The sequence below is a fragment of the Idiotropiscis lumnitzeri genome, chromosome 17 (assembly GCF_059441095.1).
Source record: "Idiotropiscis lumnitzeri isolate Australia: NSW breed Sydney's pygmy pipehorse chromosome 17, RoL_Ilum_1.0, whole genome shotgun sequence".
Classification (NCBI taxonomy): Eukaryota; Metazoa; Chordata; class Actinopteri; order Syngnathiformes; family Syngnathidae; genus Idiotropiscis; species Idiotropiscis lumnitzeri.
In genome coordinates, this window is record NC_142407.1 from 2,522,475 (window position 1) to 2,542,361 (window position 19,887).

The 19,887-nt window shown below is 49.4% G+C and overlaps 1 protein-coding gene across 9 annotated transcripts in view; it reads left to right on the top strand.

Moving 5' to 3' along the window:
- amot (angiomotin) overlaps positions 1 to 19,887 on the top strand; it is a 172,578-nt gene that overhangs the window by 142,922 nt on the left and 9,769 nt on the right. For 5 of the 9 annotated variants that reach the window (XM_088278846.1, XM_088278847.1, XM_088278849.1 and 2 more), the window contains one exon: positions 14,528 to 14,589. The exons of 3 other annotated variants lie outside the window; for them this stretch is intronic. In XM_088278846.1, coding sequence (XP_088134972.1) covers positions 14,528 to 14,589 — 62 coding nt within the window. Of the gene's footprint in view, positions 1 to 14,527; positions 14,590 to 19,887 lie in introns of those variants that run through there. One more of the 9 variants, XR_015839550.1, reaches the window with a different exon arrangement.

Here is a 19,887-nt window from a genome sequence, read left to right on the forward strand (position 1 = left end):
ACAGTGGTCGGTCTGATCTCGGAAGGTGACGAGACAGCCTACAGAGAGGAGGTAAAGAGACTGACAGCTTGGTGCAAGGACAACAGACTGCACCTTAACAAAGGAGATTGTCGTCGACTTCAGGAGGAACAAGACGGTGCCGCCCCCCCTCTGCATCGAAGGCGTGTGTGTGGAGAGGGTCCACACGTTCAAGTTCCTGGGAGTACAGATCTCCGACGACCTTTCTTGGACTCACAACACCACAGCAGTGGTAAAGAAGGTCTACCAGCGTATGCACTTCCTGAGAGTCCTCAGGAAATTCAACCTGGACAGGAAGCTGCTGCTAGCCTTCTACCACTCGTCCACCGAGAGCCTGCTGACGTACTGTGTCTCCACCTGGTACAGCGGCTGCACTGAGGCGGACAGAGTGAGGCTCCAGAGGACAGTCAAAACAGCGCAAAGGATTATTGGCTGCCCTCTCCCCTCACTGTCGGACATCTACACCGCCCGGTGCCTCAGAAGGGCTCTCAACATCGTCAAAGACAATACCCATCCAAACTCCCACCTGTTCGACCTGTTGCCCTCTGGCAGGCGCTACAGATGCATCAAATCGAGGACCAATAGACTGAGAAACAGTTTCTTTCCGAGAGCCATCTCCATTCTGAACTCTCACACACACACGAGAACACCCTTACCTTGCAGAACAGCATCGTGATGTGTTTTTATATACCCTATTCAGTACTAAATTCCATTGCACTCTCTTATTTATCTAATTTATATATTTGTCTGTATTATTGTTGTATTGCACTGGAGAGGGGAGCCCTCTAATCTCGTTGCACACTTGAGTACAATGACAATAAAGGGATTTCTAATTCTAATTCTAATTCTAATTTATATATTTGTCTGTGTCGCGGGTTCCTTTTCGACCTCCTCCAAAACAAATGGTGTAGCCAGAATATGTGCAACAGTGATGTTTATTGTGCAGCCCTTCCAAAGTGCAACACAGTGAAAAGTCCCCCAAAAGTCCAAAAACCCAAAAAGTGACAATATAGTAATTTACAAAAATAAGGGTGTCTATCTATATATTTACAAAACCACTGAATGGAGTTCAACCACAACTACCATATCAGCTACGTTGCAAAATGCGTCACTGTCTCGCTCTCCAGTACTACCTGCACTGCAGCACCTCTCATTCCCCCTCTTTCCAAACAACTTACTATATATACGATTCGCCCCTCCCCTTGGGCATCAGCTGACATAATTGTCGCGCGAAACAAACGCGGAAGCTCCCCCGCTGTTTGGTCTTCCTCTATGTCGTGGCTGTTATCTGCCGCGTCTCGTGACTGGTGAGTGTTCAATTGAACATGCGCGCGTGTATGTGTCCATGTATGCTTCCATTCATAATAAAACTACCAAGTGTGCACCCTCGGTCGCTCTATTAAAACTGTGACTGACGTGGTATTGAAGTGGTGCCAGGTGGGTGCGTATGTATTACATGGGATGGGATTGAATGCATCAGTATGGGAATGTGCGGTGCATGCGTGTGCGCAATTGTGTCTCCGGGACCATGCTGTGCTGTGCTGTCCTTATTGACGGAGCTGCTCCGTCACATCATCCCCCTCCTCCCGGAGATTGACAATGTGCGGCAATCTTGACAGGTAGTCTGCCACCACATTTGTTTTGCCCGCCTGATGCCGGATGGTAAAATTGAAGGGTTGCAGTGAAAGATACCACCTGGTAAGGCGACTGTTGTTGTCTCTCATGTTGTTGATCTATGTGAGGGCTCTGTGGTCAGTTTCCAGGTCAAACTCACGTCCAATCAGGTAGTAGCGCAAGCTCTCCAAGGCCCACTTTATGGCCAAACCCTCTTTCTCCACTGTGGAATACCTGGTTTCCCGTGGCTGAAGTTTGCGGCTCAGGTAGAGGATCGGATGTTCTTGTCCTGGTTCCCCTTGGGCCAAAACGGCACCAAGGCCAATAGCAGATGCATCCACCTGCACTAAGACTCTTTTCTCAAAATCAGGACTCTTGAGAACGGGAGCTGAACACAGGTGCTTTTTCAGCTTGTCGATGGCTGCTTCACAGTCCTCAGACCATTCGACAGGATTCTTTTTGTCCTTACATGTTAGGTCGGTGAGTGGAGCGGCAATTGTTGCGAACTGTGGTATGAATCTCCTGTACCAGCCAACAAGTCCAAGGAAGGACCGAACTTCCTTCTTGGTTTGGGGTCGGGGACAGTTCTGGATAGCATCCACTTTATCCATTTGAGGACGCACCTCTCCTCGTCCCAACTGGTACCCCAAGTATCTTGTCTCCTCCCGGGCCCATTCACACTTTGAGGGATTCAGTGTTAATCCCGCTTCTTGGAGTTTCCCCAGCACCACAGACAAGTGTTGGAGATGTTCTTCCCAGGTTTTGCTGGAAATCACCACATCATCAAGGTACGCCGCACTGAACTTGTCACATCCTCGGAGCACGTTGTCCATTAGTCTTTGGAAGGTCGCGGGTGCTCCATGCAGTCCAAATGGCATGACCGTGAACTGGAACAGTCCAGCCGGCGTTTGAAACGCTGTGTAAGGACGACTTGACTCCTCCAGAGGAACTTGCCAGTATCCTTTGCACAGGTCGAGTGTGGTAATAAATTTAGCTGCTCCAATCTTCTCGAGCAAGTCCTCAATTCTGGGCATTGGATAAGCGTCAAACTGGGAGATTGCATTGAGCTTCCGGAAGTCAATGCAGATGCGCAGGGAACCATCTTTCTTGGGGATGATAACCACCGGGCTGCACCACTCCGACTTGGAAGGCTCAATGACTCCAAGCTTCAGCATTTCCTCTAGCTCCTTGGCCAGTCTCTCCACCAAGTGTTGTGGAACTCGGTTGGGGCGCTGACGAATTGGTTGTCCTTCTTTCAGACGAATGACGTGTTCTACCACCGTCGTCTTCCCTGGGCTGGCGGAAAAAAGAGAAGGCACCGTTTTGAAAATTAAGCACATCTCTGTGACTTGCTTGGGTTTCAGATGTGCCAGTGCAGGCGCTTCTGTCGTCGTCGAGGACTCCAACTCTACCTCTTCATCCCCATTGTCGTCCTCCTCCACCTTCCGCGCGAGTAGGACCTCCTTTGGAGCCTGGTTTGAACGCTCCTTCCACTCTTTGAGGAGGTTCACATGGTAAGTCTGTTTATTTTTTTTCTTCTCCGGATGGAAAATCTCATAGGTCACTGGACCCATCTTCCGGGTGACCTCATATGGCCCCTGCCACTTTACTAAAAGCTTGTTGTTGCTTGTGGGGAGAAGCAGCAATACTTTTTGGCCGGGTTTAAACTCCCGGTGGCGAGCTTGCTGGTCATACCAGGTCTTCTGGCTTTTCTGGGCCTCCCGCAGGTTGACCTCTGCCTCCTCCTGGTACCTGGCCAGTCTCTCCCTCATTTCCAGCACAAATTTCACCACCCCCGATCACTTGACGTGGTGGAAGGTGCCTCCCAGGCCTTTCGGAGCAAGTCCAATGGCCCCTGAACCTCCCAACCATACAAGAGTTCAAAGGGAGAGAAACCTGTTGACGCCTGAGGAACTTCGCGATAGGCAAACAGCAAAAATGGTAGCCACCGGTCCCAGTCTTTTCCAGTATCATCCACAAATTTCTGGAGCATCTTCTTTAAGGTCTGATTGAACCTTTCCACTAGTCCATCAGTCTGTGGGTGGTATGGAGTGGTTTTGATGGCGGAGATGCCCAGTTGTTTGTTGAACAGTTGCAATTACCTTGAAGTGAAATTGGTTCCCTGGTCTGTTAGAATCTCATCTGGTATGCCAACTCTGGAAAAGAGTTGCACCAAGGCACGAAGTACTGCCGGAGCAGTGATTGTGCGCAATGGAAATGCCTCTGGGAAACGTGTGGCGTGGTCACACACTACGAGGATGTATTCATGTCCACCACTGCTTTTTGTCAAAGGACCCACAATGTCCATAGCAATCCTGCGGAATGGAGTTGAGATTATCGGGAGCGGCTGCAAAAATGCTCGATCACACCTGCGGATAGAGCAGGTTTTTTGGCATGTGGGGCATGTGGCGCAATAATGTTGTATGTCTGTGTACATGGATGGCCAGTAAAAACGTGAACTGATTCGCAAATATGTTTTATTGCGACCGAGGTGTCCTGACCATGGAAGTGTGTGTGCTAGGTGCATGATAAGTGACCTACAGCTAGTAGGGACAACCAGGCGTTTGTGATCTTTATCAGTAGCATACAAGACCCCATTCTCGATCCCAAATTGCTCCTTCCCGACACAACCTCCCATTGTCCCCTCAGTCACTTTATCAAACAGGGGTTTTAATGACTCATCCTCCCTCTGAAGTACCGACATGTTTTTTGGAATTGACCATATTGGATTTTCTAAAGAGTCTTCTAGTTGAGGCTCTGCCGACATTAACTTTTTCTCAAAGCGGCGCTGACGCCGTGACTTCCTGGGCCCCTTTGTCCCACCGTCCAACAGACTATTGTCAAAGTCTGGGAGCGGTTGAACACCGGGATACTTGTTACCGGGCCTTTGAGTATCACTATTACCCGGATCACTCCTAAGGTCGGGGCTGGATGGGACACCCGCTTTGACCTGTGCTCGTGTAAGTACTGGACCTGATAAATTTACATAGTCTTTTTGCTCACAAACAGTTTTTAGTGGTTGTTTTTCTTGCAGCAAGTCCAGGAGAACTGGCAAGTCCAATCCCAAAATGGCTGCTACTGGCAGTTTCTCAACCACCCCGACAGTCAACATATATGGCTGCTCATCAATTGTTACACTGAGCTCAGCTGTGGGATAAGGGTGCTTATCCCCATGTACACATAGAATGTCTTCCTGCTTCCCATAGTTCACACAGGTTATCGGCACAATATCCTGTCTAATTAACGACATGAAGCTACCACTGTCTAATAATGCATTCACTTGTTGGTCCATAATAGTCACTGTCTTAATACGCTGTAGTCTCTTTTGTTTGGTTCCCCCCTCGGGGCGGGGAACATAGCAGGCACCAGCCAATTTAGTTTTTCGAACAGGGCACACTGAAGCCTTGTGGCCTGGTTGCTGACAGTAGAAACAAAGAAAGTCCTTACCGATTCCAGGTGGGTGCGGGGCTGAGTTGGAGCTACCTGGTAACCTCTGGCTGGGCTCTCTCCAGGTTGGTCTATGCTGAGGTTGGGGATTAGCTGGTCGGTGTGTGTTGCCGGGTCGTGTAGGAGGTCCTCCTCTGCGTGCGTTGAGGTACTGCAGGGCCAGCTTGGCAGCGTGGAGTCACTCGGTTGGCTCATGCTCCTTCACCCAGGTCCTCACCTCTGCTGGAAGAACACGAAGTAGCTGCTCCAGGATGATTGCCTCGCCGACTTCCTCCTTGCTTCGCTGCTCTGGTCGAATCCAGCGTCGGTAGAGCCCCTTCAGGCGGTGGTAGGTCTCAGTGGGGTTTTCACCAGGGGGTACTGTCGTGGATCTGAACTGCTAAGTCTCTGGCGAGATATCAAACTTTGTCAGCAGTGCTGCTTTTAGGGTGTGGTAGCAGTGGGCCCTTTCTTCATCCATTGCAGTATAGGCCTCCAGTGCCTTCCCAGACAACAATGGAACGAGTCGGCACGCCCACTCACTCTCAGGCCATTTCCAGGTCCTGGCCATGCGCTCGAAACGCAGTAGATAATTTTCAATGTCCTCCCCCATTTGATATTGGGGTATTTTGGGATCTGAGTAACACCTAAAGTCTGGCCTTGACTGCTCAGGTTGGCTGCTAACACCTGGCAGCTGAAACAAAGATGAATCTTGGGGTGCCATCTGCTGCAACTGACGAGGTGCAGGTGTTGACAGAGGTAGCCTGGGACTGCTGGCAGTATCTGTGCTTGATGTTGCACCACGTTGTGGAGGTGGAGTGAGTGCTTGTTGAGGGTTGTAGTCGCCATGAGAAAGAGAAGCTCTCAGGCCCTTCATTTCTGCCAACAGGATCTCTTCTCTCCTATTTGTGCTGCCAAAAAGACTCTCATCATCGCCATCAGTTCCTCTCCTGGTTGTGGAAACGCTGGGGCAACTGGGGCAGCTGCAGATTGCTTTGACTCTTCATCCATCTCTGATGAAGACGACCTAGGTGATTGGGATTGCGGGGATGACAGTCTTGTGCGCTGTCTTGGAAGGAGGGTTGGTTTTTTCCGGCCAGCCATCCCACTTCTGACACCATATGTCGCGGGTTCCTTTTCGACCTCCTCCAAAACAAATGGCGTAGCCAGAATATGTGCAACAGTGATGTTTATTGTGCAGCCCTTCCAAAGTGCAACAATGTCCAAAACCCCAAAAAGTGACAATACAGTAATTTACAAAAATAAGGGTGTCTATCTATATATTCACAAAACCTCTGAATGGAGTTCAACCACAACTACCATATCAGCTACGTTGCAAAATGCGTCATTGTCTCGCTCTCCAGTACTACCTGCACTGCAGCACCTCTCATTCCCTCTCTTTCCAAACAACTTACTATATATACGATTCGCCCCTCCCCTTGGGCATCAGCTGACATAATTGTCGCGCGAAACAAACATATTTAAGAAACGCGGAAGCTCCCCCGCTGTTTGGTCTTCCTCTATGTCGTGGCTGTTATCTGCCGCGTCTCGTGACTGGTGAGTGTTCAATTGAACATGCGCGCGTGTATGTGTCCATGGATGCTTCCATTCATAATAAAACTACCAAGTGTGCACCCTCGGTCGCTCTTTTAAAACTGTGACTGACGTGGTATTGAAGTGGTGCCAGGTGGGTGCGTATGTATTACACGGGATGGGATTGAATGCATCAGTATGGGAATGTGCGGTGCATGCGTGTGCGCAATTGTGTCTCCGGGACCATGCTGTGCTGTGCTGTCCTTATTGACGGAGCTGCTCCGTCACAGTCTGTATTATTGTTGTATTGCACTGGAGAGGGGAGCTCTCTAATCTCGTTGCACTCTTGAGTACAATGACAATAAAGGGATTTCTAATTCTAATTCTAATTCTAATCAACGTTATCTGTAGTTTCTAATTTCTTCTCTGCTTTAATGAAAATTATAGTCCTTTTAGCCAAATATTTTCCTGTGTCATCTCTACCTCTGCATTTCATTCCATTTCTGGTCTACCTTAATACAAACATCATCAACTGAAATATGATATATAAAATGTTTATTTTTTCAATTCACCAAAAAGGAGAATCTAATTCCTATCCTCCTTCTCTCATTCAAATGACACATTCTTTAATCACTAAACTCTCTCTCTGACCTCCTCACTTGGGACCTCTCCACAAAGCTGTTTCTTCTACACGCCCATGATTTACGACCACACCTCCTCTTCGCCTCCTAATTTCCAAATTCACTGTAGCTTATTTTAACGATCGGGAAGGGACCGATGAACCGGGGAGCCAGCTTACGTGAGTCAGCCTGTAGGGGGAGGTCGCGTGACGAGAGCCACACCATCTGACCGGGCTTGTAGTCCGGAGCTGGGGATCGGTGGCGGTCGGCCAAGCGCTTGTTCTTCTGCGCGGTACGAGTGAGGGCGGCCTTCACCTCGGCCCAGGCTCCTCGGATCCGGCGGAGGTGCTCCTCGACGGAGGGAACGGCCACGGCATGCTCCTGGTCATTAAACAAGGGAGGCTGGTAGCCAAGGCAGGCCATGAACGGTGACATACCTGTTGCAGCGGAGGAGAGGGAGTTGTGGGCGTATTCGATCCAGGGTAGGTCATCGCTCCATGAGTCCGGGTTGCGGGCCACCACGCACCGAAGAGCGGCTTCGAGGTCCTGGTTGGCCCGGTCGGTCTGGCCGTTGGACTGCGGATGGTAGCCGGAGGAGAGGCTGGCGGTGGCCACTACTGCCTTGCAGAACTCCCTCCAGACCTGCGAGGCGAACTGGGGGCCTCGATCGGAAACGATGTCCACCGGAATACCATGGGGTCGGAAGACGTGTTGGGTGAGGAGTTTCGCTGTCTCCAGAGCGGTGGGCAGCTTGGGAAGGGGGACGTAGTGGACGCACTTGGAGAAGCGGTCGATGAGGGTTAGGATGACGGTGTGCCCATTGGAGGGAGGGAGACCGGTGACGAAGTCAAGGGCGATGTGGGACCAGGGGCGGCTCGGGATGGGCAGGGGATGGAGGAGGCCGGCCGGGACCAAATGGGAGGCTTTTCCGCGGGCACAGACGGAGCAGGCCAACACGAACTCGCGGGTGTCCTTTGCCATACGGGGCCACCAGAAGCGCTGTTGGAGGAAGCGGAGGGTGCGTGCCACGCCCGGATGGCAAGTGAGCGAGGAAGAATGCCCCATTGGAGAACCTGGGACCGCGCGGACTCGGGCACGAATAGGCGGTCGGAGGGCCCTGGCCGGGGATCTGGTTGTTCCTGCTGGGCCTCTCGGACGATCCGCTCAACCTCCCAGGTCGCTGCCCCCAGGAGGCAGGAGGAGGGTAGGATGGGTTCGGGCGTCTCCTGGCTGGCGGGAGACGAGAACAAGCGTGAGAGGGCATCCGCCTTACCGTTGTTGGAGCCGGGTCGGAAGGAGAGGGTGAAGTTGAACCGACTCAGGAACAGGTTCCAGCGCGCCTGGCGGGGGTTCAGCCTCTTGGCGGACTGCAGGTAGGCCAGGTTTTTGTAGTCGGTCCACACCAGGAAGGGGGTCGGGGTGCCCTCGAGCCAGTGTCGCCATTCTTGGAGGGCCCACACCACCGCCAGCAGTTCCCGGTTCCCGACGTCGTAGTTCCTTTCGGCTGGTGACAGGCGCCTGGAGAAAAAGGCACAGGGGTGGATTTGCTGGGTTACGGGATCCCGCTGGGAGAGGACGGCTCCCGCCCCGGTGTCAGAGGCGTCCACCTCCACGATGAACTGGAGCGAGGGGTCCGGGTGCCTGAGCACCGGGGCGCTGGTGAAGGCCTCTTTGAGGTGGGCAAAGGCTTGGGATGCCGCCGGGGCCCACTGGAACGGAGTGGCTGTGGAGGTGAGCGCGATAAGAGGACTGGCTACCTTGCTGTAGTCTCGGATGAAGCGGCGGTAGAAGTTGGCGAACCCCAAGAAGCGCTGGAGCTCCTTCCGAGTCGCGGGTGTGGGCCACTCCACCACGGCCTGGATCTTGGCCGGGTCCGGCCGAAGTTGCCCCCGGGCGATGATGTAGCCCAGGAAGGGCACTGAAGAGACGTGGAACTCGCATTTTTCGGGCTTGACGTAGAGGCGGTTCTCCAGGAGGCGCTGGAGAACCAGCCGGACATGTCGGCGGTGATCTGGGAGAGAGCGGGAGAAAATGAGAATGTCATCGAGGTAGATAAATACGAACCGGTTGAGCATGTCACGGAAAATGTCCGTCATCAGGGCTTGGAAGACGGCGGGGGCGTTGGTGAGGCCGAAGGGCATCACCAGGTATTTGAAGTGCCCCAGGGGAGTGTTGAACGCCGTCTTCCACTCGTCCCCCTCCCGGATGCGGACCAGGTGGTACGCGTTCCGGAGGTCCAGTTTGGAAAAAACTTGAGCCTCACATAGGGGTTCGAAGGAGGGATCAATGAGGGGGAGCGAGGACTTATTCTTGATCGTGATTTGGTTGAGGGGCTTGAAGTCGATGCAGGGACGGAGCGAGGAGTCCTTCTTCTTCACAAAAAAAAACCCCGCTCCCAAGGGAGAAGAAGAGGGACGAATGAGCCCGGCAGCCAGGGACTCGCGGATGTAGCTCTCCATCGCCTCCTTCTCAGGCCTGGAGATGTTATATAGGCGGCAGTTGGGTAGGGGAGCCCCCGGGAGAAGGTTGATGGCGCAGTCGTAGGGCCGATGGGGAGGGAGGGTGCGGGCGAGGTCCTTGCTGAAGACCTGGGCAAGGTCGTGGTACTCGGGGGGCACGGTGGAGATGTCGGGCGGAGGAGGAGCGGGGGGAGGAGAGGAAGGGGCCGGATCCGCGGAGCGCAGGCAGTGGGAGTGACAAAACTCACTCCATCCGGTGAGGGTGCACTTCCTCCAGTCAATGGCGGGGTTGTGGGTCTGGAGCCACGGGAATCCCAGGACCAGGGGAACCTGGGGGGAGTGGATGAGGAACAGGCGGATGGATTCCCGGTGGTTGCCCGAAACGATGAGGGTCAGAGGAGTGGTCTGCTGGGAGACCTGGGCAATGAGGTGCCCGTCCAGCGCCACCACCCGCCGGGGGGAGGCGATGGGTTCCATGGGAACCCCGAGTTGGCGTGCTAGGGTCAGGTCAAGCTTCCGTCGGCCCCCGAGTCGATCAGGGCGGTGACCGGGAGAGGAGCGTGTTGCCCCAGCAGACGTGCGGGGATCGACATCCGGGGGGAAGAGCCTGTGGCGGACACCAGAAGGCTCGCCGTTGGGCTCTCCGTCAACGACGAGCCTAATCTTTTGGTCTACCCGGGCAGGTGGCCAGGTAGTGTCCGGAAAGGCCACAGTAAAGGCAGAGCTGCTGGGACAGGCGTCGCTGGCGCTCCGGGGCGTCCAGGGTAGTCCTTCCCACTTGCATGGGTTCGGTGGGCTACCTCCGGCGCGGGGGGTCGCTGCGTGAACGGCGGCCCTGGGCGGCCGTCGGGAACGGTCGGCCTGCCGGTCCCGCAGCCGGTGGTCAACTTTGATGGCCAGGACAATCAGCTCTTCGAGGGTGGAGGTTTCGTCGCGAACGGCCAGCTCGTCCTTTAGGGCGTCGGTCAGGCCGTTCAAGAAGGCCTCGCGGAGAGCCGGCTCGTTCTAGCGGCTCTCGTGGGCCAGGATGCGGAACTCGACGGAGAAGTCGGCCGCCGAGCGGGAGCCTTGCCGGAGGGCAAGCAGTCTTCGGGAGGCTTAGTGCCCTTGGACGGGGTGGTCGAACACGCGCCGCAGTTCCTGGCAAAATTCCGGGTACGAGGACATCGCTGGTGACGAAGCCTCCCACAACGCCGTCGCCCATTTGGCGGCGCGGCCGCGGAGCAGGTTGATCATGTACGCTATCTTGGCCCGGTCGGAGGAGTAGCTGTGGGGTTGCAGGTCGAAGACTAGTGACGTGCTGAGAAGGAACTGGCTACAAGCGCCTAAGTCCCCGGAGTAGGGCTCGGGCGAGGGTACGTGGGGCTCCCGACTGCCCGCGTACGACGTCGCGGGAGCGGGAGGGACCGGGGATGCGCCGCGAGGGAGGTCGGAGAGGGAAACGAGCGAGCCCACCTGATTCGAGAGGTGCGTGAGCTGGCGATGGATGGCCTGGAAGGAGCCCGGGAACTCCTGTAGCATCCTCTCCGAGGGAATCCGGGGTCGCTGGGTCCATTGGGTTGGCTGGATTATTCTGTTGCGGTTCACCGAACCGAGTGTGAGGGAAAGAGGACCCAAGAGCGACTGAGATGGTGGAATCAGGGTTTATTAAGGGTTGAGGAGGCGCGACGGGTCGAGCCAAGAGCGCGGCTGCGGGAGCGTGGTTGGTCGAGCAGTGAGCGCCGGGAGACGCTGGCGGGCTGGCGGAGGCGCGGCGGGCGCGGCGCGGAAGAGGCCGGGCGCGGTGGGTGGCGGAGAGCGTTGGCGGGACGATCGCCGGTCAGGAACTCGGGAGCGGGTGCGGGAAGCTCAGGTCCGGACAAGCTCGGGACGGCTGGAAGGGAAACACGAGAGCTCGGAGGTCAGACAGGCACGAGGGGACACAGGATCAGGCGAGCGAGCAGCGTGACGGGACATGGGCCAGTACCACATGAGTTGACGAGATAATCCGGCGTCTGGCTCCTGGCGTGGCTGGATCTTATGCAGCCCTTGATTGCTGCTGACGAGCCGCAGGTGCGCAGGAGCCGACGCCCACTTTCTCCGGAGGAGTGCCTGGCTGGGAAGGTCGCAAACCTGCAAGCAATCAGAACCGCCCGGCCCTCCTCCCAAACCCGGACCGCCACACTTTCTTTGTCTTTCCTTATCTTCGCTCATCTTTCTAAATCAGCTTAGGCGTCTAGGTTCAATCTTTTTTTTTTCTTTTTATTTCAGAAAACGCACATCAGGCTATTTTTCTCTCTTTTCATTTAAGCCTATCCCGTTGTATAAGTTATTTTATTTTATTTTCAAATTGGAATAAATGTATCTCCTCAAATCTTCTCCTTTATTAATTTCTTTTGTAAATTTGGGAATTATTTTCCTCAATAAGATCTCGTCACTCATAAGTAGCCTTTTGTTGGTTACTAATCATTGATTCCATTTTATCTCTACTTCATCAATCCTTTTAGCATAATTCCAACCACTTTTATCACTCTCCCTGACATTTAGACACACAGACAGACACACAGACATATACACAGGCCCACAAAACGACACACACAGTTCTCAACAACTACAGACAAGAATAACATGTTAGTAATAACAGCAACACAATCCATCTTTATCTTTTGCCCATAATAAGTCCTTTAATTCAACTAATATCTCTCATAATTACAGTGCAGCCTCTGCCACAAATGCAAACTGTCACTTATACACGCAGCACATTGAGGTGAGCGCTTTTTTGGTTCATCTATCTTTTTTGGGGTTTTTTTGTCTTATCGATGCAGTTCTGTCTGATCTAGTTGTCATTCTATGTGGCATTACCTGATAATGTGGGGGTGGGGGTATGTCAGGATACAGGGGACAGTTGCAACCCCCCCCCCTTCTTTACCTTCTTCAACAACTTTCTCTGTCATTCTCAAATACTGGTCCTGTTTATAACCCTTACTGCATTACACGGGATAAAATACCAAATGGTATTTGTAATCCCCAATCACACCATTCACTCACTTTGCACACAGTTTTTCGCAAACATCCACAAGCAAAATGATCATTCCACGTCTGATGTTGTGTGTGTGTGTGTGTGTGTGTTTTTTTTTGTTTTTTTTTTTCTCTTCAGCTTCTCTGCAAATTATTTTCTCACTGCTTTGAAACCTGATCCTTCAGGCTTGGCTCAGCCACATTTCTTCACTCTCCAGAAATTGGCCACATTCCGAGTCAATACTCGTTCACAAACTTCACATCTGAATTTGCTTTCAACTCTTTTGCTGTTGTCTGGTCGTTACTTCTACTAACCCACACACACACACACACGCACGCACGCACACCCCCACTCACACTTAATCACTTCCCCCACCATTTCTCTTCTCGCTCGTTCCTAACTTCAGCCTTTGTTCCTTTGTTCTCACACACACACACACAGCAGCGCAGCGCCACATTTCACGCACACACCTCTGTCAAACAAGCAGTCTGCTTGCCAAAAAAATTCAAATAAAAACCACAGAAAATAATGCCTTATTATACCTTAAATTTTAATGTGAAATTGTGAGAAGACCTTCTCGAGATTTTCAACGTACCGAGAGACGTTTGATTTGCGGAAACCCTGTTTCCCTTTTCTAGGCGGATTTTTCTCTAAAATCTGCTCAATTTATGGCCCAATTCGCTACCATCGACGCCGAGGAACAAATCAATTTGTTCACCGTGCTATCCGTGTCTAAAATTTGCTCAGTTTCAACGAGTTATGGTCAATTCGCAACCTTATATGTCTCTAAAATTTGCTCAGTTTCAACGAGCTATGGTCAATTCGCTACAAATGAGTTATGGCCTAATTCGCTACCGATTATTTTTGTATAACTCCTTGGACTAGCACGATGCAGTTTTTTTTTACCGTACTTACTAAACGGTCGAGGCCCGGCCACTGCGCGCGCTTGTCTCACTCACCTCTTTCACTCCCCTTCCAATTGTTTTAATATTTTAACATTTTAAAATGGTGGTACAAAATAATTTGAAAAACAATACCTGACTTCCTCTGGATCAGCCTTTTCCTATCGGCAACCGGCATCCGGGCGGTCCGTTGACGCAGGAACTTGGAGGCCTCGCTTTCTCAATGGAGAAGTGCTGACGTCAGATTCGATGGCGTCCAAAAGATCCAACGACGACGCCCGTCCGAGTGCGGTTGCCCGCATTCTCCACCAAATAAATGTCAGGTTTAAATGGCCCTGACGCCTTTTTTACACTGGGAATTATTTAAATAATGATGGCTGAATGTCCAAAGTTAATCAAGCAAAGCTTTATTTGACAATTCGCGAATTGGTGAGAGAGAGAGAGAGAGAGACCGGACCAGGCATCTTGGCCGTTCAGCCTCGCACCCTCTCTTCTCTGACCCCCTCCTCTGACTCCCCTCCGGACTTAAAGAGACAAAGAGGGGGGCTGTCTTCTGGAATTCTAGCAGGCAGGCAGGAAACAACCAATCACAGTGGTCAGTTTAAAACTTCAGCCTGAGGCTGAGGAATTCGAAACTAAAACAAAACTCTAATGTGTGTGCGTGTGTTCCAGCTGTGCGTGCGTGTGCTAAAGCAATAAAATGAGTGTCTTTGTGCATACAATTATTACTGATACAAATAGTGTACAAAACATGATTATGAATACACAAAATTGGTGACATATCCTAACAATTTCCAAATTGCCTTTTACTTCTAAAATTCTGGAAAAGGTGGTTTCTTGGATGAACACAATGTCATGGAGGTTTTCCAGTCAGGCTACAAGAAAATGCATAGCACAGAGTCAGCCCTGTTACGAGTTTTGAATGATATGGCGACTATGTATGTCTTGTTTTGCTAGATCGAACTGCAGCGTTTGACGCGGTGGCCTACAGTATTCTTCTGGCTCGTTTACAGCACCAGGTGGGCATTAGCGGTAGCGCTCTAGAGTGGTTTAGATCTTATCTAACTGGTAGGACCTTCTGTGTTCACCTAGGTTGCACTGAGTCCCGCTCTGTCCCTTTGTCATACGGTGTCCCACAAGGTTCCGTTTTGGGGCCCTTGCTGTTTTCGTTATACCTGCTGCCCCTAGGTTCCATCTTACGAAAACAGAGAATTTTCTTCCATTGCTATGCTGATGACAGCCAGATCTATGTCCCACTAAGCAAAAAAGACGCTTTCTCATTGAGACCACTTTTGTCCTGCCGAGAGGAAATCAAAATCTGGATGTCACTTAACTTCCTGAATTTCAATGAAAAGAAGACAGAGGTTATGGTGTTCGGTCCCAGTGGCCCTTCTACTCTCATTCCTGTTGACCTCGGCCCTATGGCATTTTATCAAAAGCCAACAGTCTCAAACCTCGGTTTTAAACTCGACAGTGATTATAAATTTGATCAGCAAATCAGTGCTGTTGTTTGATCCATTTTAGGCTCATCTTTGTAACTTAGCTTAGGCAGCTGACTAAAGTAAAGCCCTTTCTTTCCCAACACCACTTAGAAACACTAATCCATGCATTTGTTATATCTAGGCTAGATTACTTGTTAGGGATGTTTCTATCAAAACAAGCCTGAACAAATGAATCAACCAGCCAAGATTGTCTGTCATTTACGCGCGGGGCAGCCCTCGAACTCCGAGGCGAAGCCAGCGTGTTCGACTGCACACATGGTTTTTATTTGCATCAGCATAAGCAATTTGAATATGCAATACAGAATGGTAAACTTGACATTTGACTCCATCACACTCTTCCAGCCTATTCTAATGGTTTCAGATTACAAGACATCTTTTGGTGTATGGTGTATTTTCACAAGGCCTGACACATACAAGTTATCTTTCTGGCCATGACGATATTGTTGCTTCAGAGATACCAAGCCTTGTGCTGAACCTCCCCAAGTCATAAGTTACGGCCTTAGAAGTGAGTGAGTCTCACTTTATCTGCTAAGGGTCTAAGAGGTCATCAACACTCCAAGGGAGGTGTTCACAGAAAAGGGCTCTGGCGTTGGGGAGTCACATTCGCGAGGAGCCGTACCTGGCACCCATAGGACAGTTCAATTTGAGGCCAGAAAGATACGAATGCATGTGCAACAAAGGGGGCCTGTAAGATTAGTTATAGTTTGAAACTTGCTAAGATGACAAACTAAACAACAAAACTAACAGATGAACATACAAACTTAAATTTCTTTAACATATCCCTCCTGTTTATCAAGTTTCAAATCTCATCATCAAAGGCTGTCGCTTGAGGGGGGAGAAAAACTACCCAAAAACTCCAAAGCTCCAGAGAAAAAGGGTAGAAACCCATGCCCCAAGCGAAAAGCCCAAAAATAATAACAAGTAAAAGTTAATAAGGCAAAGCTAAAGCTGATTTTGGTCCAATACATGTATGTACAAAATAAACCCAGAACATCAAACATTCACAACTGCAACGCTTTTCTGTGAAGTCATCAAAGAGGGTTCACATATCAGTAAAGTCCTCATCATTTTCGGAGTCAGTATACATAGGTTGGTGTTCGGACAGGGCTACAGAAACCTGAGCAGCTACCTTCAATTCCATAGTTTTCATGACTTTGGAAATACAAATTTTATTATGCCAATTTAGTGCTCCTTGATTTCTTTTTATTTTTGATCAGTAATCACCATCAACAGAAGTGATATAATTTGACCAGGACCTCCAATTTGTATTGTCGCCATGAGCACTCATTAGATAAAACCAATAACCTCGCCACTGACTCATGTCAGTTATTTCGGTATATTGTTCTTCTAGTGTAACCCTTCCTGAATAATCTGGTATTGCTGAGACTTTTTCAAACTGGGTTCGGCGGGCCTGCAATTGATTCAGAGGAATGGTAACGACATACTCTTGTGAAAGAGAGGTTACATTAATCAGTGTCCCTGAGTCTTTTGTCAGAAGCTGCAGGTTTTTCGACATGAGTGTAGACAGCAGTCTGCGGCTGTGCAACTTGGATGCGTCGATGTCGTCCTGGTCTCGAGGTCGTGCGCTGATTTCCACCAGGCACAGCCCTGCAAGGAAGTAGATGATGCATCTGGTTGACAGGGCTGTGCCCAGTCGCCGTTCGGCGGCTCGCTCCATCTTTCCGAGAGGGGTGTGTTTGCCACGGAAAACCCTCTTTCCAAGAGGGGTGTGTTTGCCACGGAAAACCCTCTTTCCAACTGTGGTCTTTCGTCGGTACACTGAGAGTGTACGTGGTGGAGATCCTACCCGGAGGGACCAGCGTCACTAGGCCTGTCAGCAGGGAACCGGAGAAGCTTGCAATGCGACTGGTGGATCCAGCCGCCACGCCCCTCGACTTTTGCTGCCGTCGGGGTCACTGCAATCACCTGATGAGGGCCGTCCCAGCGTTCACTGTCCCAACGAGGTCGTTTCAGCACCTTGAGGAAGAGTTGGTCTCCCACATGGACGTGGTTTATCTGTGGATCAAAACACACTGGCCAGTAATTGTGGTCAAACATGTCTTTCATGTGGACTGGTACAGATGTGCCAGTCGCTGGTGGTTCTGGTGAACCTGAGAGTCTATGTGTGAGGCCATATAGGATAAAAAGGGGATAGTGTCCTTCCTTCGGCTGTCACTATCCTCATTGCTGTGATTGAAACACAGTCTGGCCATTGTCTCTTTTTTTTTTTCCTTTGTCTTGATAAGTCAGTTCCATTCGTGCGTTCCACAAGTCCTGCAGACTGTATGCAAAATGACGCTTTGAGTCAATTTTGCAACAACTGTCCCACTTGTTACAAACATTATTCACAAAATGCATCATTTTCACTTTAAATCACTCTTGAAATTCCAAATGTCAGGATAATTCGATTACACAACTCTTTTTCCAACTGTTTTAACATCATCATGTGTTGTTGGAAACAACGTAATCCATTTTGAAAACACATTAATTATAACCAAACAATATTGCAACCCAAACAACTAACACTTTGTCTAAAAAAAGTTTTTTGTTGAAAAGTCTATATGTGGGAACAATTTCATATCATACTTCCCCCTGTTGACACACGACTATCTGCTCGTGTGTCAATCATCTTATTCCTCTAATCTATGAATTAGGCAGCCAGGATTTGCCATCTGCCAATTTGCTGATCCTGTCCTCAGCAATGTTTGCACCTTTGTTTTCTCCCAACGGTGCATTCAATTAGTGGTGTATTTTTTCCTGGCGTGAGATCAAATTGTCAAGTTGATTTGCTGCGTGTGTGTGTGTGTGTGCATTACCCCTTGCTGCATTGTCAGCGAGGCAGTATTCAATTGTAATCGTGTCATTTTCTGTTCAGAGAATTTTGCGTTTACAAATACTTATTTAGATGTGCTTTATGCACAACTTTTCTTTCATCTTTTGTGATTTTTTTAAAGCGCCGTTTGCCCAATGTCGACAGAACACATAAACATATATCTTGGCAGTCAGTCCAAATTGTAAAATGTTTTTTAGAAAACATCTTACAATTCTGGATCAGCACAGAAATTTCTGCTGCTTGTCCTGCACATACAGATTTTAATATCCCTTGAAACAAAATGCTTTGTTAAAAAAAAAAAAATTCCCACCCCTTTGCGGCCGTCAAAAAACTGTCTCTCCAGTCGGGAGAAAGGTGTCCAAGAGGTCAGGTCGCTGTTTGGTGGTAATTTGGACTCGGCTTCCACAGTCGTGTGGTGTGCCTTCTACTGGTGCGGGAAAAAGTGACGCTGGGCTGAGCGCACCTTATCAGTGTAATGTGACAATTAGGTCGCCGTGCAATGTGAATGTGGTGGGAAAAGGAATGTCATTTTTTGATTCCTTAAAGCAGCAGTGAAGACTGCTTGATCCAATTGTTGTGACTAATATGCAAGTGATTTCATGAGCCCTGCGCGTCTGCAGCCACACAAGGTCATGAAACCATTTTTTGAAGTCACTGTTTGCTCAAATGGCTCATAGTAATTTGGTAGTGCTAATACATCTTAATCAATGAGTTCACGCTTGACAAGTTCAAAAGCTTGTCAGCCTCAAGTGTTCAAACATTTTTTTTTTTTCTTCTCAAATGTCATTGGCTTGTCATAAATGATGTCCAGCAATAGTCGTGTGATTTCTAAGTACTTTGCAATCCATGCCTGGCAATAATTGCATACACCTATAAGGGACATCATTTACTTCTTTGTTATTGGTTTTAGGGCTCGGGCAACGCCTTCTTTTTGCTTGTCACCAAAAATGCGCCCCTTTTCAGTCAAAATGCGGCCTAAATATGTGACTTCCTTTTTTAACAGCTGCATCTTATCTTTAGTTCAGATTATATCGTCGGTTCAATTTGATGACACATTAAGTAATTCTCGTGGTCAAACATATGTTTAATATCTTCCTCGATGTCTTCCCCGCTGTCATTGTCAGAGGGGGAATCCAGAGGTTTGGACATTAACTCGCAGTCCGAAGCCCCTCTGGGGTCCCGGCCTAGTCATTCATCATCAGATTACTCGTCAACACGGCGTCGACTAGGCTTAACTTTTCCCCCACAATGACGAGCAAGATGACCTTTTTTTCCGCAATTGAAACACTTGCCTTCCTTGAACCACTGTTGATGTTTGGGTGACAATTTGGACAAGTCAACTGGACTTCTTTTTTTGTATTTTTGTCCACGTAATTCTTCTTTGTTATCACGACTCGGTCCCGAAAAATTTATGTTTTTATCAAGACGTTCAGTTTTTTTCTTTTCCTGTTCGACACGTTCATTATTTTCTGCATAATTTAGGATTTTCTTTTCCATTTTACAAGCTGGCCAATTTAAATTATGCTGTTCTATTCGAAAAACCTGTGATTTTCTTTTCCTTTTTCACCTAATCACAAATTTCTTATCACAAAAGTGAACTTGTTAATTCTATTTTATTTCCAATTTTTCCGAATCTTTTGACTCATTTCACTTTAACCAATTTTACCTTAAAGTGGACAAGTGCCCATTACTGTTATTGTAGTTTCTAATTCCTTCTATGCTTTAATGAAATTTATAGCCCTTCTAACTAAATTTCCATCTTTTTTCCTGTGTCATTTTCCATTTCTGTTCTACTTTGATCCAAAAATTATCAACTGAAATATGAAATATAAACTCTTTCTTCAATTTACCAAAAAGCAGGATCTAATTTCTATCCTCCTTCTCTCATTCAAATGACACAGCCTTCAATCACTAAACTCTCTCTCTCTTTCCTTCTCCGCACCTGGGACCTCTCCACAGGCTGCTCCTTCTGCACGCCCCTG